Source organism: Aquarana catesbeiana, linkage group LG01 (genome assembly GCF_042186555.1).
Source record: "Aquarana catesbeiana isolate 2022-GZ linkage group LG01, ASM4218655v1, whole genome shotgun sequence".
In the NCBI taxonomy this organism is placed as follows: Eukaryota; Metazoa; Chordata; class Amphibia; order Anura; family Ranidae; genus Aquarana; species Aquarana catesbeiana.
The window spans coordinates 444,886,241-444,908,613 of NC_133324.1; the positions used below are offsets into that span (position 1 = coordinate 444,886,241).

At 42.0% G+C, this 22,373-nt stretch overlaps 1 protein-coding gene across 7 annotated transcripts in view; it reads left to right on the forward strand.

Annotated features, from left to right (window-relative positions):
- MLLT3 (MLLT3 super elongation complex subunit) overlaps nucleotides 1–22,373 on the forward strand; it is a 401,860-nt gene that overhangs the window by 205,420 nt on the left and 174,067 nt on the right. For 4 of the 7 annotated variants that reach the window (XM_073636372.1, XM_073636333.1, XM_073636353.1 and 1 more), the window contains exons 3-4: nucleotides 10,724–10,806; nucleotides 10,923–10,949. In XM_073636372.1, the coding sequence (XP_073492473.1) occupies nucleotides 10,724–10,806; nucleotides 10,923–10,949 (110 nt within the window). The remainder of the gene's footprint in view (nucleotides 1–10,723; nucleotides 10,807–10,922; nucleotides 10,950–22,373) is intronic. The other 3 variants (XM_073636344.1, XM_073636362.1, XM_073636380.1) reach the window with 1 other exon arrangement.

Consider the following 22,373-nt stretch of genomic DNA (forward strand, 5'->3'; position numbering starts at 1 on the left):
CAGCAACAATACTCAGGTCAGACGTGTCATTTAAATAATGCTCAATTGATACTAACTGGCCCAAAGTGTGCCAAGAAAATATCCCCCACACCATTACACCACCACCACCAGCCTGAACCGATGATAAAAGGCAGGATGGATCCATGCTTTCATGTTTACACCAAATTCTGACCCTACCATCTGAATGTTGCAGCTGAAATGGAGACTCATCAGACCAGACAATGTTTTTCCAATCTTTTATTGTCCAAGTTTGTGAATTGTAGCCTCAGTCCCCTGTTCTTAGCTGACCGGAGTGGCATCCGTGTGGTCTTGTCCAACATAATTTAATATAGCGGTATACACTTTAAGAGCCCCATTAAAATCGTCTGTTGCCTGGCAAAACTTAGTTATGGGGCACAGGATTTTATAAAATTCTGTATAGTATTTTTTTTTTCTATTAAACAAGTCTCCTGTAGTGGTATACAGCCTTTTGATATTTTTCCCTACGAGTCTGGAATAGGAACATAGTGCTGAGTCACATTATAAGAAAAGTGTTGGGTGACCAGAACTTTAATAAATACATAACAGTGCTGCACAATTTAAGGTGTTAAGTGGACACCCTCACTGAATATTTTTTAAATTGCTTATAGTACAGTGTATCATAAACTATTGCCTTAAAAAAATAAACTTTTTCACTTTTTTTTTTTTTAATTGTTGCATTTCATTGGTGCATATTTCGTACAGCCACTTGCTGTCTACATGCTGCACTCCAGTGATGGCTATATGGCATTTCTCATGGCATGTTTGCTGATAGTGACAACAGTGGATCATGTGTTGAATTGACCTGTATAATAATACTAGAGCATAACTGGAAGATAGAAAATTGTCACCTTTTTAGAAAAAAAAATGTAATATTTGGAGGTTCAAAGTAATTTTCTATAAAAAAAAAAGATTTTTTTCATGTACTGTATGTGAGAAGTGTCAGAAAAAGGCCTGGTCTAAAAGTGGTTAAAATGTGTGAACAATTTCAAAATTTTCTGTGCAAGTCAAAATCTGCACTTTTTTTTTTCCATCAGTTTTTCTGCATATATGTGGTGAATGAGGCCTTAGTGAGATGTATTAGTCATAAGTTGTATTCTACTAGAGCAGTTTTTTTGTTTTGGAAATGGGTACAAAACGTTGCACTGAATTTTATGTAGTAGAATTGCATTCTATATATCTTTCTGATCACCTGTTTGAGCCTTTACATGCACAATCATTTTCTTGTAATTTCCCTTTTATGCGCCAAATATCGCATGGTTAAATTTGACGTGTCACTGAGACAGCAGTGTGGTTTGTTAACAGGAAATGTACTCTGAGCCCAGCATTGTTGTTCTCTCGGTTCACAGGGCTTACATGCACAGAGGAAAAGTCTTTTCTTCAATGGCTAAGAGAAACCGAAGGTGCTTCCACATAACAGAAATGCTCATTACATAATCTTTAAAATCTCTTGCTGGTTTCTGTGGAACTGTGTGGGTGAACGGTTTCAAAATGCGTGAAGGATTTCTGGGTAACTGTAGAATTACAAGAATGCTGTATAGGCAATGTGGCAAGGCCAATGGAGCCTCTGTTACCAAAGGCCTACAGTGGCTATATGCTGTTCTGGGGACCAGTAGTAAATCAAAAGAACCCCTATCTACATGCCAAATAGACGTTAAACAATACATGCACTTAACAATTGTTAGTTGTCCCCAGAACAGAAAGAAAGAGGCAATCCTGATGTGGCTGGGTGTCAGAAAGTGAGGGGAAATCTCTCTTATTGGACACACATGGTAAAAAAAATACTAACAAGGGTTAAATCCCTCCCTTACTCTAAAAAGCTTTTCCTTTAGTTCAAATTTAAACACAATGTTTGCAGGCATGATGAAGCCTATGACTCCACTTCCCCCCAGTGCTGGATGCCTGTATGGTCAACAACCAGGCACCATTGTGGTCACATGGAGGAGGGGTTCAGCAAGAGATTCTATGACTGTAAGCTCTAACCAAAATATAGTAGTTGTAAACCTCAGACATGAAATATGAACAAAACATATCCTTCTATAGTGTGTAGATTTATACTCCGATAAAAAACTTAAAGTGGAAGTCCATGCTAAAACTAAAATCCCTGCATCTATAGCCACCAATATTCTAACACTAGCCTCTCTAGCCTTAAAAAGAAAAAAAATCAATATACATTTATTTTCTGCAGGCGATCCGACCCGATCTCCAGCCGCGGAAGCTCTGATCCCATGCTGAGCTGTCAGCCGCGGCTTCTCTGTGGAAGTAGGTGCAGAGGACACGTCCATCAACGGAAGCCACATAGTAACTCTATGGGTGACGTCACTTCTGATTCATTTCACAGCCGTTGTCGGCCGTGTCCTCTGCAGAGCTTCCGCCGCTGGAGATTGGGTCGGATTGCCTGCAGAAAATGTATGTATACTGATTTTTTTTTCTTTTCAGGGCTGGAGAGGTTAGTGCTAGAATGTTGGTGGCTATAGTTGCAGGGATTTTAGTTTTAGCCTGGACTTCCACTTTTAATGAAAAAAACAAAACACAAAAAAAAAACAAAAGACGGGCAGATTCAATGGGCTACTCGATCTTTTTTCTGCCGTACCTTTTCTATGTCTTAATCTAGAACAGTTACTGTCATTTCTGTCTGCTGCTTCATTCCTCTGCTATCAGCATGAGTCACTTCTGACAAATTTTACTGACACCAACAGAAAAAAGTTGACAAGGAAGGGATCTCCAGCTGATTGACTGTTTCAGCTCTGTTACTGTGTGCTGTGTGAAGGGGGTGTGTCCCTTCCCTCCAGGGTGGATTTGATTTAAATCAAGTCGATTTTAAATTGTAATTTGAATCATGATTTAAAGCGGGGGTTCACCCACGCCGACAAAAAAAAAATATTAAAAGCCAGCAGCTACAAATACTGCAGCTGCTGACTTTTAATACATTGCCACTTACCTGTCCCGGGGTCCAACGATGTCGGCAGGGGATGCCGAGAACCCGCTCGGTTCTCGGCAGCTGCCGCCGCCATCCTAGGTGAGGGAATCAGGAAGTGAAGCGTTGCGGCTTCACTTCCCGGTTCCCTACTGCGCATGCGCGAGTCGCGCTGCGTGTCCCTAGTGGTCCCCGCTCTCTGCTGGGAGCTGTGTGTTCCCAGCAGACAACGCGGTCGGGACAGGAAGAAGCATAGACTCCCATGGGAGTCTATGCCGGAAGTAGGTGCAAATACCTGTCTTTGACAGGTATCTGCACCCCCCTCCCCCCTGAAAGGTGCCAAATGTGACACCGGAGGGGGGGAGGGTTCCAAAAAGCGGAAGTTCCATTTTTGTGTGGAACTCCGCTTTAACCATGATTCAAACAGAAGTTGCCATCAGGGTGGATTTGATTTAAATCAAGTCGCTTTAAATCATGATTTAAATCACTAGTAAAAAGGCTTGATTTAAATCAACTCGATTTAAATCAAAATTTTTAAAGAGCAACTGTCATCTCTGTCCTGCAGCAGCTCCTCCTCTGACCCGGTGTTGACTCACTGACAGTCCCATTCACTTTAATGGGATGGCTGGTGATGCGGCAGTGACACAACAAAGTGAGGAACATGGCAGCAGCAGGTGAGTGGGTGCCCACTAACAGGTACTGCCATGATGGATCTGAAATGACAGGTGCTCTTTAAATGGTAAGCACCTATTCTTGCTGGTAGTTAGAATCTTTAATATTTACAAACAAAATTAAGGTTTCCTATTTAGAATATTAAGCTGTCAGGTTAGTAAAACAGTGATATCAGAACCAATTCAGTCATATAGTTTGTAGTGTACATAGATTTGCAAAACAATGGGATAAAGGAATACTCCTGAACTTATAGTTACATAGTAGGTGAGCTTGAAAAGAGACACAAGTCCATCTAGTCCAACCTATGTGTGTGATTATATGTCAGTATTACATTGTATATCCCTGTATGTTGCAGTCATTCAGGTGCTTATCTAATAGTTTCTTGAAACTATCAATGCCCCCCCGCTGAGACCACCGACTGTGGAAAGAAGTTCCACATCCTTGCCGCTCTTACAGTAAAGAAACATCTACGTAGTTTTAAGGCTAAACCTCTTTTCTTATAATTTTAATGTGTGGCCACGAGTCTTGTTAAACTCTCTAATGCGAAAAAGTTTTATTCCTATTGTGGGGTCACCAGTACGGTATTTGTATATTGAAATCATATCCCCTCTCAAGCGTCTCTTCTCCAGGGAGAAGAAGTTCAGTGCTCGTAACCTTTCCTCATAACTAATATCCTCCACACCCTTTATTAGCTTTGTTGCCCTTCTTTGTACTCGCTCCATTTCCAGTACATCCTTCCTGAGGACTGGTGCCCAGAACTGGACAGCATACTCTAGGTGCGGCCGGACCAGAGTCTTGTAGAGCGGAAGAATTATCGTTTTATCTCTGGAGTTGATCCCCTTTTTAATGCATGCCAATATTCTGTTTGCTTTGTTAGCAGCAGCTTGGCATTGCATGCCATTGCCGAGCCTATCATCTACTACGACCCCCATGTCCTTTTCCATCCTAGATTCCCAAATTGGTTCTCCCCCCAGTGTATAGATTGCCTTCATATTTTTGCCACCCCAATGCATTATTTTACATTTTTCTACATTGTACCTCATTTGCTACGTAGTTGCCCACCCCATTAATTTGTTCAGATCTTTATGCAAGGTTTCGACATCCTGCAGAGAAGTTATTGCCCTGCTAAGCTTAGTATTGTCAGAGATTAAACTGAGATTGAACTGTTTACTCCATCCTCCAGGTCATTTATGATCAAATTAAATAGGATTGGTCCCAGCACAGAACCCTGGTGGACCCCATTACCCACCCCTGACCATTCCGAGTACTCCCCATTAATCACCACCCTCTGAACTTGCCCTTGTAGCCAGTTTTCAATCCATGTACTCACCCTATGGTCCATGCCAACGGACCTTATTTTGTACAGTAAACGTTTATGGGGAACTGTGTCAAATGCTTTTGCAAAATCCAGATACACCTCATCTGTGGGCCTTCCTTTATCTAGATGGCAACTCACCTCCTCATAGAAGGTTAATAGATTGGTTTGGCAAGAACGATTCTTCATGAATCCATTAGGGCTGGGAGATTTTCTTAAAAAAAAAAAAAAAATCTTCGATTCTCTTAAAAAAAAAAAACTCGATTCACGATTCAAATCGAGTTTTTTTTTGGAAACCGCGCCGGTCCCGAGACGCTGCAGGCATGAGCTTTTAGGCGAGGCCGCAACTTCGGCCTAGTCCGCGGCGTCCGGCCTAGCGGACTAGGCCGAAGCCGCGGCCTCACCTAAAAACTCCTTGCCCGCAGCTCTTCAGGCCCGGCGCACTGTCCGCACCGGTCCGGAGGCGCTGCGGGCATGAGTTTTTAGGCAAGGCCGCGGTTTGGGCCTAGTCCGCGGCGTCCGGCCGTAGCCGTGGACTAGGCCGAAGTCGCGGCCTCGCCTAAAAACTCATGCCTGCAGCGCCTTGGGTCCGGCACGGTGAAAAAAAAAAAAATCTAAAAAAATCGATTTGCTTAAATTTTGAATCGATTTGACCTCTCAACTTGATTCAAGATTTAAATCGATTTTTTTCCCAGCCCTAGAATCCATGCTGATTACTGCTAATGATACCGTTCTCATTACTAAAATCTTGTATATAGTCCCATCATCCCCTCCAAGAGTTTACATACTATTGATGTTAGGCTAACTGGTCTGTAATTCCCAGGAATGTATTTTGGGCCCTTTTTAAATATTGGTGTTACATTAGCTTTTCTCCAATTAGCTGGTACCATTCCAGTCAGTAGACTGTCAGTGTCAGGAAAGGTCCCATCCGCTGGTAATATCGATCATTTGGCGTGCAGTACTGAGGTCCACCAGCAGGTGTCTCCTGGCAGTTTGGAGCTGTCAGAAGAGCTTTTCCCTGCTGGTATTTTGTCACCTTTGGGCCACAGTACTGGCGTCCACCAGCGGAGGGATCCTGGCAGTATGGAGCAGGTATTCCCCTCTGCAGACAGGTGTCACCTGACTTTAATTAGCAACTGCAGTATAAATACCCAGCAGGTGCACACACATCTCGCCTTGGTATTGTCCTTGAGCCCTGACCTGCAGCCTGCATCCCGTTACTCTGAACCTGAAACCTGATTCCTGTACCTGAGACCTGATTCCTGGAACCTGTTGATCCTGTTCCCTGTCTGTTTCCTTGCTCTGGACCCTGAGCCTTGTATCTGACCCATCCCTCCTGTGATCCATCCATCCTTTCTTGTCCTGTTTGTTTCCCTTCCCCAGCTGTTGACCTCCTGTTGACGACCCTGGCCTGGCTCTGTTTATGATCTCAGTATCTCCCTTACTTGTATATATTTGTTCTATTATTATTATTTGTGGGGTTCTGTTTTGTATTGGTTGTGGTGCACTGAGTGATATTGGAGGTGGTTGTGTTATATTTATTCATTTAACTTTAATAAATCATTTATATTTTCACTTCACTTATACATGTCTGAGTTTCCTCTGTTGCAGTCCACACAGTTCTGGTTTTATCTGGTACATGACAGTCAGTAAAAATTAGGAACAATGGTCTGGCAATTACTTGACTGAGTTCCCTAAGTACCCTTGGGTGCAAGCCATCTGGTCCCGGTGATTTATTAATGTTAAGTTTCTCAAGTCTAATATTAATTATATCCTCTGTTAACCATGGAGGTGCTTCCGGTGATGTGTCACGAGGATATACACTGCAGTTTTGTTTTTGTCTCATGGTTACTATGAAATTGTGTGCATGCATCAATGCGGTGCATGTTATCTCAGCTTGCAGAGCTTGGATTCCTTGAATGAGTTTACCAAAAATGTAAATATTGCAGAATATACAGCCTCATGCTACGTATTCTAAATAGAAAACTGTCTTTAGATATATTTTTACTCCAAAAGCATTTTATTAAAATAAATTTGATAAAAATCCCAAAAATCTGATTGAAATAAAAAAAATGCAATTTAAAAAAAATTTTAGACCCCTGTCACATGAGGCAGTTTTTAGGCGTTTTAGCGCTAGAAATAGCACCTGAAAACTGCCTCCCATTCTCTGCAATGGGTGCTTTCACCCATTGCAGGGCGGTGCACTTGCAGGACGTTAGAAAAAGTCCTGCAAGCAGTATCTTTGGGGTGGTTTGGGAGCGGTGTATACAGCGCTCCAAAAACGCCCCTGCCCATTGCAATGAATGGGCAGCGCTTCCGAAGCACCTGAAAAGCACAGCAGCACGGGAGTTTTTAACCCCTTTTTTGGGTTTAAAAGCGCCCTGCTAGCGTCTGAAAAGGGCTGCTAAAACGAGCGGGTGGCCCCAGTGTGAAAGGGGTCTTAAAAAAATCATTAATTTTTTTATCCACCCAGCTTCCCTCCAATCATCTCTCAGACCTCTCCTCACTGAGTTGTGCAGTAATTTCAGCTCTCCAACCCTTTTTTTTTCTGACAGCTCAGACAAGCTTTATCAATTCTAGACTTTGAACGACTGTAGAGAAGAAAAGACTGCAGATTACAGTTTATGTGGGAGGATTTGTTTCATCTCTATGCATCACCTGAGGCCAGTCACTTCACTGGGTATATGTACGGGTTTACAGCCACTTGTTTTACAGAGGGCTTCTCTTCCCACCTCCAGGCAAGCTGATTTTGGAAAAGTACATATAACCAGTTCAGTTCTTTGAATGTACCAGTGAACCTTTGATCACAAGCTGAGTGGATTTTGTTTAGCCAGCTCCTGGCTTTAAAGTGATCAGCGGCAGGTCCATAGCTGCTGATCACGTTCACAGAGCCGGCAGCGTGGTGCCCCCCTCTCCGCCCGTGGTTCCCGAGCTCTCCCGCTCTTCCTGGAGCCCAGGAACACAACCGCAAGCAAAGGGGAGGGAGGGCGCTGTGCTCTGTGATGTCACTTCTGGTTTCAGATGCACCTTTTCCTGGCCAGTACATCTATCCAAGCCAATCTGTGCTTGGTTAGATGGCGTGAAGGGCAGGAGAGACATTGTGGTCTATTAGACCCCTACTGTCTCCATAAAGACTACCTGTCACCTGTCCAATCTATTACATAGGGGTTTATTAACCCCTTGTTATAGCAATAAAGTAAAAAAGAAGAAAAACAAAATAAAAAGTTAAGAAAAAAAAAAATATAAATATTAAAATAATAAAAAAAAAATTGCCGTAACCCCTGTTGCCCCGCACACCTGCTCAAATGCAAGCCCAGGGTATGCACGCATATGTAAACCACAATCACACCACACCACACGTGTGACATATCACTGCGAATGCTGAGAACAATAATCCTAGCACAAGAGCTCCTGGTTTACTTTAAAATGATGTGCTGTAAACTCTCTTTTAACTACTTGCTGATCACTGTATAGCAAGCTGGAAGCTGTGCGCAGGATCATGTGTTTATATACGTGTATCTGCATTTCTGCCTGTAGAGGGCCCAAGCACACAGCTGGCGTGCCGCTTCTACTGTAATTTTTCACAGCAGAAGTGGTTTCTGGGCACTTGATGTCCTCTGGCACCCATCGATTGTCGGTAAACAACACAGAGCAGTCACTTGTCTATGTAAATAAGGCAGGTCGCCGTTCTGACGGGGGGGGGGGTGGGGGGATGGACGGATTCTGTGTTGAAAGCAGGGACTAGAATCCATCTCTTCCCCTAGTAAAAGCAGCACATACAGTACACACAAACACTTGATTGCCCTGGATATTTAACCCCTTCCCAGCCAGTGTCATTAGTACAGTGACAGTGCATATTTTTAGCAGGGATCACTGTATTCAGTGTCCGATTGCCTGCCACAAAATCGCAGTCCCGCTAAAAGTTGCTGATCACCGTCATTACTAGTATAAAAAAGAAAATAAATCAAAATTCCATAAATATATCCTTTTTATGCGCTATAACGTTTGCGTAAACCAATCAATAAACGTTTACTGGGATTTGTTTTACCAAAAATATGTAGCAAAATACATATTGGCCTAAATTTATGAAGAAATTTGATTTTTTAAAAAATAATTTTATAGCAGAAAGTGAAAAAAAAAAATAATAAAAAAAAAAAAAATATATATATATATATATATATATATATATATATATATATATATATATATATATATATATATATATATATATATATATAAAAAATTGTTTTATTTTTTTGTTTATAGTGCAAAAAAATAAAAAAAGCAGTGGTGATCAAATACCACCAAAAAAAGCTCTGTTTGTGGGGAAAAAAGGGCATACATTTTATTTGGGTACAGTGTTGCATGACCACACAGTTGTCAGTTAAAGTAACGCAGTGTTGTATGGCAAAAACTGGCCTGGTCATGAGGGGTAAAGTGGTTAAAGCATCACCCAAGGAGATTTTTGGGGACCATAGGTTTTGGTAATATCGTGGGCGCACGCAATTTTAAGACATAGAACGTATCTATTTACTCAATGCAACCTCATCTTTTATATTTTAAAGAGGAAGTAAACTTCCATCTTTAAATTTTACCTATAGGTAAGGCTTACCTATAGCTATAGGTAGTGTAAATATCTCCTAAACATGCACCGTTAAGGAGTAACTGGCACATACGCTCAGAAGGAACGCCTGTGCCATTCCTTCAGATCCCCTGTGCCCTGACCGGCAGCTCCCACACATGCGTGGGAGTGACGTCATCGCGGCTCCGGCCAGTCACAGGGCTGGAGTCCGCGAACCCAGATGCAAGGCTGGTGAAGATGAAAGCTGTCTCCAGCGATGACATTGTATCGCTGGAAGCCTTCCTTTTCAGGTAAGTTTTACATAATATGCTAGTATACGATGCATACTAGCACAATATGTTTTTGTCTTGCAGGTGAGAAAAAAAAAAAAACGTGCAGTGGTTAACTAAAAATGGGTATATTGTGTGTTTTGCACTAAAATTCATTTTATTATATTTTTTTTTCTTGAAAATTTACATTTAATAAACAGTTGTTCAGATACCATGTGACATAAAAAATTTGCAACTAACACCTTTTTTATCTACAGGGCCTCTGCTTTCAGAAAATATATGATATTCTGGGGGTTTAAGTCATTTTTTTTACACATATAATAAAAATTAAAAAAATGAATTGCTCTGGAGCCGATCTGGATAAACAGCACGTGGGGCTGCCGTTTGAATGAACCTTTTGCTGCAGTCAAGTGTGTTGCTATGCTGTGAATACAGAATAAAGGTTGTACTTTGACTAGTTGGTGCTGTACTCCTGCTTTCATAACTCGTCCACCATTAATGTAGTCAAAGCCAAAATGGGAAGGATTTTTTTGCTCTTGTGTTATTTTTTAATTTTTAAAAAATTTTTTTTTGTTTTATGAACAGCCCTCGCTGTTTTTTTGTACTCCCATTCAGAAAAGCTTCTCCAAATATAGTAGGGACTAATGGGTAAATGACATGTGTATGTGAACTTAGGACAGCACATGGCCTGATCCAGTCTAGCCATCTATGGAGAGGTCTGTGTTGGTGCTTCTGGGTGTTCTGTGTCAGCTCAGGCTAAAAGGCCAATGAGTGGGATGTTCACTGGGCCATTGACTGACTGACTGTGTGCCTGTACTCATTCCTTCATATGAACTGTTCAATTAGTATTCTATCTGTGAATGTTATGTGTAACTGAATATTAGAAATGTATTAAGTGTATAAAACCCATTCAGTGTATAAGCTAATTTTATTTTGCATTTGTATTTCAGTGTGTAAAGACCCACCATATAAAGTAGAAGAATCTGGGTATGCTGGTTTCATTCTGCCCATAGAAGTCTACTTCAAAAATAAGGTACTTTATGACTGAAATTTGTGTAATAATTATGAACAAATCCTAAAACCATCTCTCCAGTCTTTGATATGTTTGCCTTAAAATTTGCATCAAGGGTTTTTTTTTTTTTTTTTTAGTCAGACAACAATCCTACAAACAAGCAGGTATGTTGTAAAAACATGGCCAACTCTGTTTTATGTGCATATTTCAAATAAATATGTATAGGGTCCCTAACTCTTCAATGTACATCATATAGTATACATGTGATTTGACAAAGCAACAGGTGTGCTGTAATGCTCCCTTCACAGCAACATAACATACTCAGTACTACCCGGTGTAGAACACACGTTGTTTTGTCATAGGCATTCTCTTTTGTAAATGAGAGATATTGATTCTCCACAAAAAGGAGTTTGCTGTATCAAGGTGTATGTAACCTGCCTTTTAATAAGTTTGCTACTTAACGTGGTTGTAAACCTCAGACTAGAAATCATAGAACAAAGCATATTCCTCTATAGTGTGTGCTTGTCTCAATCCAGAACACAAAGTGTCATTTCTGTCTGCTGCTTTGTTCCTCTGCTATCAGCATGAGTTTCTTCTGGCAAGTTTTCCTGACACCAAGAGAAAAATGGTGACGGGAGGGTTCTCCAGCAGATTGACACCCTCAGCTCTGTATCTTTTTGTTCCTTCTTTCCTTCCAATCAGCTCTCAGAGCTCTTCTTTCTGAGCACTTCAGCGTGTAAGTGTGTAATCTTCAGGTCTTTGGACCTCAAGTTGCATCAAAGTCAGACCAAAGTAATACAGGGACTACTCTGAAGGTGCTTTGCAGTCCCAAGTCGCAGGACAAGTCGCACAAGTGTGAAAGGGGCCTAAGGGTTTACAACCACTTTAAAATGCAAGTTCCGTGGCTGCATTGCTAACCCAGCAGCCAAATATAAATTCTTGGTCTACATAGTTCAAAGCACCGATTCAAAGTAACCAAAACTTTTTTGTTTTATACACAGTGGGGAAAGGATAAAACCCCTCTTGTAGGTTTTACAGCTATCTAGGACTCTGTTACTCCCCCCACCCAGCTGCCCACCTAAGGCTGCATTCACACCTGAGCGTTTTCAGCTTGTAAAACGCCTGAAAAACTCCCAACAAGCAAAATCCAATTTATTTAAATGGCCCCTGTTCACATCTCAGCGTTTTGTAGCCTGAAGCAAAATGCCCGAAGCTCAAAAAAGCACATGAGCTTCTTTTTGGGCAGATTACCGGCGTTTTACGGCTTTTTACATTGGTGACCTTTTGACCTGTGCAAAAACGCGTGACCTTCTGCCTGAAAATGAAATGCTCAGGTGTGAATGCAGCCTAAAACCTAGCATACAGCCTGAGGAGGCTGTACACATCCCGCAGCAGAAATGCTTTGTTCCGCTGCAAATTTAAAGTAGAACTATAGACAAAACATTTTTTTTTTTTCATTTTGGATAGAGCAAGGGAAGGTTATAACCCCTGTCAGATTTTTTTTCATTGTGTTCCATTGAGGAGATTTTCCTTCACTTCCTGTCCCATAGCCAAACAGGAAGTCAGAGTAAACCCCTGTTAATTAAGGGAATTCCTTGGGGACCCCCAGCTCACCAGAACTAGTGTCCCCATGGGAAGATGTCTCCTCTTTTTCTGGGGACAACCCAAATGTTGGGATTGTCTTTTATATCTACTTTCAATCATAAATGGTAAACAGGACAAAGAGAATGGGCAAACCTCCTTTATAAGGACACAGACAGCAATAAAAACTAACAGGGGTTCTAATCCCTCTGCACTTCATCCCAAACGAAAAAAAAAGTTTTGCCTTTACTTATACTTTAACCACTTGCTGTCTGCCCCATAGCAGATTTATTTCTACAGGGTGGCTCTCTGACGTGAATATATACGTCATTCTGCAGGGGAGTGCGATCACCACCGGCAGGCTGCTTCTGCTGGGATTACTCACCACAGAAGCCAATCTGTGGTTGTCAGGCACTGTATCATCAGTAGAACGCACAGAATGGAGCTCTGGCTATGTAAACAAGGCAGATCTCTGTTTTGACGGAGAAGGGGTGGATTTTGTGTTCCTGCAAAGCAGGGAATAACATCCATCTCTTTACCTAGTAAAAGCACTTAACGCAGTACACAAGAACACTGGCTAGGCACACAGTTAACAGTTTGATCACTCTAGATGTTTAACCCCTTCCCAGCCAGTGTCATTAGTACAGTGACTGTGCATATTTTTAGCACTGATCACTGTATTAGTGTCACTGGTTCCCGCAAAGTGTCAAAAGTGTTATTCCCCATACACACGATCGGACTTTCCGATGGAAAATGTGTGATAGGACCTTGTTGTCGGAAATTCCGACCGTGTGTGGGCTCCATCACACATTTTCCATAGGAATTTCCGCCACACGAAGTTTGAGAGCAGGCTATAAAATTTTCCGACAACAAAATCCAATCGGTTAAATTCCGATCGTGTGTACACAAATCCGACGCATAAAGTGCCACGCATGCTCAGAATAAATTAAGAGACGAAAGCTATTGGCTACTGCCCCGTTTATAGTCCCGACGTACGTGTTTTACGTCACCGCGTTCAGAACGATCGGATTTTCCGACAACTTTGTGTGACCGTGTGTATGCAAGACAAGTTTGAGCCAACATCCGTCGGAAAAAATTCATGGATTTTGTTGTCGGAATGTCCGATCAATGTCCGACCATGTGTACACGGCATTAGTGTCCGATTGTCCAACGCAATTTTGCAGTCTTGCTATAAGTTGCTGATTGCTGCCATTACTAGTATGAAAAAAAAAAATCCATAAATATATATACCATAGTTTGTATATGGCTATAACGTTCACATAAACCAATCAATATATGCCTGTTGGGATTGGGGGGGGTGGACTAACAGGGAGTACAGAGAGGTCACTGTTTCCTGATTACTAGGAACAGGCGATCTCTCTCTACTTCCCTGACAGAACGGGGATCTGTCTGTTTATATTGATTGATAGATCCCCGTTCTGGCTCTCTGAGGAACAATCACGGGTCACTGGCAGGGATATCGCAGCTGCTGGCCTATAGCCCGTAAAACGGCCGCTGTACAGCGATTCGCGCAGGAGAGCCAACCTGTCGACGTATAACGGCGGCTGGTCGGCAACTAGTTAAAGTGGTAGTAGGGCTGGTGCACCACAAAAACACACTCCATATCCATTCCGGATATGCTTCTGCATGCACATTTTTTACATGTTTTTGATGCGTTTCCGGATGCATTCCAGATGCTTTTTTCCTGTTTTTTTTTTTTTTATTCACTGTACTGAGGTCAGGTGTATTTTTAATGCTTTCCAGTGTGTTTTTGATTTGTTTTCTGTGTCCCAGTACAGGAAAAATGCATCATGTTCTACTTTTTTTTTTCCTGGAACTGACCGTACTGGTGTGGTGAACTATGCCTTTGGCAGATATATGACCTACTTTCTATGCGTTGGAGACAAAAAATGCACTGGACTTAATGTCCCTTAAAGGAATAATAAAAAAAAATTGCAGCTCACCAATCATTAGGTGAATGTCTGCATTAGTCCCCCCCCCCTCTTTTTACCTGGTGATCTGGCCAGTAACACACCTCTTAGATGAAGGAGCAATAGAGACACCTTTTGGACAGCATCATTGTCAATCTGGGGGGGGGGGGGTGTGAAGTGTTGGATGTAATAAAAGATTTAAATTAAGTAACAAATTGAAGCCAAACATTTTACACTCTATAGGCAGCAACATTTTTTTTCCCTTTTGGGCAAGGTCTTACATAATTACATAGAAGCTGACTATTGTAAGCACCCCTGTCAGTGTTAAATGGTTTGTCTCAACCCTCTGTTGAAAAAGAACAGATTTGCTGGCAAGATCACCAGGTGAAAATACAGGAAGAAAGGCTAAAAAAAGAAAAAAAAAAAAAGAGATGAATGCAGCTACCAAATTTAGGAATTTGTAAGCTGCAATATAATAATCAATTTGCTTTTGGGTTCATTACTGCTTTAATGTAGCATACATAAATTTGCTACATGGTGGAAGTGCCTGAAAAGTGTTAATCTAGCCTGAGCTTTTACTGTATCTCCTACAGGATGCAGGCTCCGCCTCTGATTTGTTTCGCCCTTGATTAGGCTGGCTTGTGTATGCAGCTGCTGATCTTGCTTAGGAGCCAAATATATCATTTTTTTGTACTGGAATGCACTTTATGACCAAAAATGAGCTTATGTCTGGTTTTATTAATTGAGTGATGATGAAACTTTTCATCATAGTGTCATCTGTCATATGAATATTTCTTTTACAGCTAATTGAGCCTAATGTTTTATAAAGAATGATTAGCGGCTTCTGAATTGCTGTCACATATGTTTCGCAAAATGTTTGCAGACGTCAATCACGTTTTATAAATGCTTTCTTGATTTTACGGTGACTTGCATAGACCCTGAACTTGCTCTTGACTTATTTAAAGTGACACTAATGCCTGGTATCTTTTTACCTACTATGATAAAAGATTATTATTACTGACACACACACAGCGTAGCTCAGATCCACTCCCTTCACACAGGGTTTGATTGACAGCAGCAGAAGCCAATGGCTCCCTCTGCTATCCGACTGTCTACTGAGAGTGATGAGAAAGACAAGTGCTGCTGCAGACGGGCTCACTGCTGGATCTAGAAAGGACTCAAATATGTAAGTGTTTGCGGAGAGGGGGAAACAAACAGCAAGGGGAAGGTTTTTTTACCCAAATGAAGGTAATGCTTTAAAGAAGAAGCATAGGCAAAACTTTTTTTGCCCCTGCTTCTCCTATTGATTGGAGGAGTGCACTTCATTCTGCACTTCTATGACCCGTTTTCAGCCTACAGAGGGCTAAAGTCTGCTGCAGGCTGATGTCACTCAGCCTATCCAGGCTCTGTATGGATCCCGACTTTGCAATCATGATCCACCCAGATGCCTGGCCAGCAGCTGGCTCAGCTGCTCAGCAAGCCGCTGGGAGACTGAGCCAGTTGCTCTCACCCCTTCCACAGCCCAGCGCTCCAGTGAGCACTGGAGGGGCAGAGCAGAGAGCCAGTGACTGACAGTTACCAGCTCTCTGCTCACTAAAGATTGACAACCAAGCGATCAGCTGTCTTTGATCGCTCAGTTCTGGGTCTTAGAAGCAGCAGGGGACAGATGCAGCATCCACCTAGATAAGTATACTTCTTATTTAAGTAAAAAAAAACCTTTTGATTTAGAACCACTTTAATGCTTTATAGGGAGGGTGGAATGGAGCACTGGCAGGAGCAATTAGTGTAATACAATACAGTAAATGAAATGAAGTAATAATAGTAGTATTATAATTATAATAATTAGTAGTAATAAATAAAATAGGGATAATGGGGAGTTCAGTTTAGGTTTGAGGGGGGGGGGGGTGGTTATAGTCCATATTCCTTTCTGGATCCAGAACTATGTTACAGGTTCTGGTAGTTGGTAGGAGCGTCAGCCAGCCCAAAAGAGCAGAAGTGACTAAAGCAAGAGAAGAGGGAGAAAGAGCAGCACCGCTCTAAACGTAATAAGTAAAAAGGCTTTCATGTGCTTTAAAAGTGTACTCTCACATTGTAGTGGTGTTTAAACAGGTATTTTTCTCTCAGCTGTGCTGGATCCTTCTTCTGTGTCTCTGACTGGGCAGCAGTGAAGGTGAAGGCAGTCCCCGGCCGCTGTAGTGGCTTCCGCAGCCCCGAGGCTGATGGTTCACACACGGCACGTCAGCAGGACTTCGTCTGACGCTGGAGGAAGTAGTAGGAGTGGCTTGAGTGCATGCGTCAGGCAGGGGGTTTGGCCATCCTCGTCAGGCTTCTTGCAGAGGGAGGGGAGGAGGCAGCGCCACGGACTGCAAGGTTTTAATGCTTAATACTCTAAGTAAAGACATGCTCTTTAAATAATTACACTTTTCTCATTGGTAGGACCACAGATGCTGTGGGGCAACCCCTTCAAACAGAGGTTGCCATCAGGGTGGATTTGATTTAAATCAAGTCATTTTAAATCACTAGTAAAAAGGTTTGATTTAAATCAACTCGATTTAAATAGTTACATAGTTACATAGTTACATAGTAGATGAGGTTGAAAAAAGTCCATCAAGTCCAACCTATGTGTGTGATGATTATATGTCATTATTACATTGTATATACCTGTATGTTGTGGCCGTTCAGGTGCTTATCTAAACTATCGATGCCCCCCACTTAGACCACCGCCTGTGGAAGGGAATTCCACATCCTTGCCGCTCTTGAAATCATAGTTTTTAAAGAGCAACTGTCATCTCTGCCCCCAGCGGCTCCTCCTCTGACCCGGTGTTGACTCACCAACAGTTCTTATTCACTTTAATGGGACGGCTGGTGATGCAGCAGTGACACAACAAGGTGAGGGACGTGGCGGCAGCAGGTGAGTGGATGTCAGCTAACAGGCACTGCCATGATGGATCTGAAATGACAGATGCTCTTTAAATGTAAGGACTGATTCTTGTTGGTAGTTAGAATCTTTAACTGCTTGTCGACCGCCTCACGAAGATATACTGCGGCAGTATGGCACGGCTGCGCAAAACCCAGTACGGGTACGTCGTCCCCTTTAAGAGCTGTCAGAAGGGCATGCACAGGCTGCAAGGCGGAGGACCCAATGCATGTGGCCGGAACCAGCACGGGAATTTGTCTGTGTAAACAAATCCCTGTTCTGTCAGGGCAGAGGAGTCCTATCGTTTGTTCCTACTAAGTAGGAACAACGATAGGTCTCCTTCCCCAGTCAGTCCTATCCCCATACAGTTAGAACACACTGAGGGAACACATATTTAATCCCTTGACCGCCCCCTAGTGTTAACCCCTATCCCTACCAGTGACATTTACACAGTAATCAGTGCATTTTTATAGCACTTATCACTATATAAATGTCAGTGGTCCCAAAAATGTGTCAAAAGTGTCCAATCTGTCTGCCGCAATACCGCTAAAAATCGCAGATCGCTGCCATTACTATTAAAAAAATAATAATGCCATAAATCTTTCCCATATTTTGCAGACACTATAACTTTTGCGCAAACCAGTCAATATACACTTACACTTACAATATACACTTATTGTGATTTTTTTTTTTTTTTTTTTTTTTTTTTTTTTACAAAAAATATGTAGAAGAATATATATTGGCCTAAACTAATGAAGAAATTTTGTTTTTTAAAAACATTTTTGGGGATATTTATTATAGCAAAAAGTAAAAAATATTGTTTTTTTTTTTTTTTTCAAAATTGTCACTCTTCTTTTTTTATTTATAACGCAAAAAACAAAAACCCCAGAGGTGATTAAATACCACCAAAAGAAAGCTCTATTTGTGGGAAAAAAAGGATGCAAATTTTGTTTGGGTACAACATCGCATGACCACGCAATTGTCAGTTAAAGCGACGCAGTACCAAATTGTAAAAAGTGCTTTGGTCAGGAAGGGGGTAAAATCTTCCGGGGCTGAAGTGGTTAATATTTGCAAACAAAATGAAGGTTTCCTATTTAGAATAAAATGCAGGCTAGTAAAAAAGCGACATCAGAACTGATTTTAGGTTAAGGGCTCATGCACACAGGATGTGTTTTAAAAACGACAGTGCTACAGCAGCGCTAAAAACGCCAGTTTTTTCACGTTTAGCTACATTTTTACATTATCGTTATTGCAGTTAAATGCGGCTTGACGCATTTAACCGCGTTTGGATGTGTTTGGCTGCGTTTTTTTAGGCGTTTTTTGTTTTTACTGCTTCTGGAAGCACAGGCTGTCGTGTTTTTTTTTTTTTTTTTTTTAATACTACTCCTACATGCTTATACCTCCTAATAGATTAATCCCACATAGTTGAATTACTCAAATTATTTTATTTAATTAAAACAATAACATTATAATAAATATTCTGGAATTGCTTAAAATGATTGTAAAGTCTCTTTTTTTTTTTTATAAACTTACGTACGCTGTTGCAGTGTATTTTCAGAGCAGCCCAGATCCTCCTCTTCTCCGGTGCCACTTCTGTACTCCTGCCCCCCCTTCCTGTTGAGTGCCCTCACAGCAAGCAGCTTGCTATGGGGGCACCCAAGCCGAGCTGCAGCTTCGTGTGTCCATTCAGCTGCGGTTCGGCTCAGCCCCCTCTCTCTCCTGATTGGCTAACTGACTTTGACAGCAGCGGGAGCCAGTGGCGCCGCTGATGTGTCTCAGCCAGTCAGGAGGGAGAGTCCCTGGACGGCTAAAACACTCGTGGAAATCGCTGGACAGAGATGGAGCTCAGGTAAGTGTTAGGGGGGCTGAGGGGGGCTCCTGAATACACAAGGTTTTTTATCTTAATGCATTAGGATAAGACACCTTCTGACTTTACAACCCCTTTAAAAATCAATGTTTAGTAACTGAAGTAACTGAATATCTTTGAAAAAACAAACAAAAGAACTTAAACTGAATATATCAGCTGGGTCCACATAAAAAAAAACTTCAAACACGGTCCTTTCATCACAGCACGTCTTATCATGATGTTGTTTCATTTGGGCCACCAGGCCTTGCATCTCTTTGTTGCATTGCTTGCATTTTGCATGCATACCTGCTTTACCCTTAGGTAGGGGGACTTCATTACCATATTCCCAAACTGGGTCTCTTTTACAGCCTGCTGTCATTTTACTCCTCAAGAGAGGAATAAAGATCACAGGGTTTATAAGATGCTTAGAAGGTTTCACTTTCATTTTTACTACTTGCCCTTCATCCTCACAATTAGTACAGACGCATTTCTCTTCAAACAATCATACAGTTTGTAGTGTACAAAGATTTGCAAAACAATCTGATAAAGGAATATTCCTGAACTTTGTTTTATCTCATGGCTACTGTGAAATTGTGCAAATGCATCAATGCAGTGCATGTTATCTCAGCTTGCAGAGTTTGGATTAATTGAATAAGTTTACCAAAAATGTAAATATTGCAGAATATACAGCCTCATGCTACATAACTAAGCTCCATTTCACGCTGAATAAACTAAAGTATTAATCTTAACTAGAAAACTATCTTTAGATTAGATAGATTTCTAGATTTTTATTTTTTAGATTTCTATTTCTAGATTTTTACTCCAAAAGCATTTTAACCACTTCCGGACCACCTACTGTCGTTATACGTTGGTACTTTGACGTTGAATATTGTTATTGCAGCAGATAGCTGTCATAACCCCGGTATTTTTAAAAAATGCGGGCGGTCTGCTTTCAGATAAAAGTGGCCTCTGCGGCGGATTCGCCACAAGATCACTTTTATCGGCGGCGGGAGAGGTGGCCACCCCCTCCTGCCGCTTACCGTAGCAGTGGAGACAATGAGGTCCTTCCCCTCAGAGGCTGGAAGTCGAGTGAGGGAATGATGGCCCCCACTTGACTCCATACCATTGGATGACGGAAGCTTCTGGGCCTTTTGGCTAAAATCAAGTGTATCTGTTCTTATCAGTTGCCAAGAGGTGGCGCTGTGCTAACCGCCCCTGATCCACGGCGGTGGATTAGGGGTGGCGGTGGCTATGCAAAACCTCTTGGTGTAATGGCAACCTGGATGGTTAGTATCAGGGAGGACTGAAAGCGCACCGCTCAACAGTTTAACTGAGGGGTGTTATTAGGCCATCTTTAAGAGAAAGTCAAAAGGGAAGCCTCCTGATGAGGATAGAGAACCACTGGGTCTGGCCGAAGGGTCAGGTCCCTGGCCTTCTGGCCTATATTGGTGTGGTCCTTGCTGTGGTCAGTTTTTCGGGAGAGAACACTGGCCCCCCTTTCCCACCGGGGGGGGGGGTGGTTAGTATTACCCGAATGTAATTAGGTAGGTGTGATGGGAGTAGTGGTTGAGTCATTACACGGGCTCTCCCTAAGCTCTCAGAGCTCCAGGCCTTCTTGGTTGGGCTGTGGGCGTCACTGGCCGGGCTGTTGGTCAGGGTCGAGGGAAAAGCCCGTGGTGCATGTGCTCCTGGAGTGGCAGTCCAGGGGTGCCACTATTCTCACTGTGAGGGAGAGAACACTTTGAGTTTTGTTGCCACCTTGTTGGCACCTTGGTTAACAGAGGACAGAATTAAAATTAGATTTGGGAAACTTAACATTAATAAATCACCGGGACCAAATGGCTTGCACCCGAGGGTACTTGGGGAGCTCAGTCAAGTAATTGCCAAACCATTGTTCCTAATTTTTACTGACAGTCTACTGACTGGAATGGTACCAGCTGATTGGAGAAAAGCCAATGTAGCACCAATATTTAAAAATGGCCCAAAATACATCCCTAGGAATTACAGACCAGTTAGCCTAATATCAATAGTATGTATACACTTGGAGGGGATGATAAGGGATATACAAGATTTTAGTAATGAGAACGGTATCATTAGCAGTAATCAGCATGGATTCATGAAGAATCGTTCTTGCCAAACCAATCTATTAACCTTCTATGAGGAGGTGAGTTGCCATCTAGATAAAGGAAGGCCCACAGATGTGGTGTATCTGGATTTTGCAAAAGCATTTGACACAGTTTCCCATAAACGCTTACTGTACAAAATAAGGTCCGTTGGCATGGACTATAGGGTGAGTACATGGATTGAAAACTGGCTACAAGGGTGAGTTCAGAGGGTGGTGATAAATAGGGAGTACTCTGAATGGTCCGGGGTGGGTAGTGGGGTCCCCCAGGGTTCTGTGCTGGGACCAATCCTGTTTAATTTGTTCATAAACGACCTGGAGGATGGGATAAACAGTTCAATCTCTGTATTTGCGGACGATACTAAGCTAAGGAGGGCAATAACTTCTCTGTAGGATTTGTAAACCTTGCAAAAAAGGATCTGAACAAATAAATGGGGTAGGCAACTACATGGAAAATGAGGTTCAATGTAGAAAAATGTAAAATAATGCATTTGGATGTCAAAATTTGAATGCAATCTATACACTGGGGAGAGAACCTCTGGGGGAATCTAAGATGGAAAAGGACCTGGGGATCCTAGTAGATGATAGGCTCAGCAATGGCATGCAATGCCAAGCTGCTGCTAACAAAGCAAACAGAATATTGGCATGCATTAAAAACGGGATTAATTACAGAGCTAAAACGATAATTCTCCCGCTCTACAAGACTGGTCCAGCCGCACCTAGAGTATGCTGTCCAGTTCTGGGCACCAGTACTCAGGAAGGATGTACTGGAAATGGAGCGAGTACAAAGAAGGGTAAAAAAGCTAATAAAGGGTCTGGAGGATGTTAGTTATGAGGAAAGGTTGTGAGCACTAAACTTATTCTCTCTGGAGAAGAGACGCTTGAGAGGGGATATGATTTCAATATACAAATACCATATTGGTGACCCCACAATAGGGATACAACTTTTTCGCAGAAGGGAGTTTAACAAGACACGTGGCCACTCAATAAAATTAGAAGAAAAGAGATTTAACCTTAAACTACAAAGAGGGTTCTGTACTGCAAGAGCGACAAGGATGTGGAATTCCCTTCCACAGGCGGTGGTCTCAGTGGGGGGCATTGATAATTTCAAGAAACTATTAGATAAGCACCTGAATGACTGTAATATACAGGGATATACAATGTAATACTGACATAATCATACACATAGGT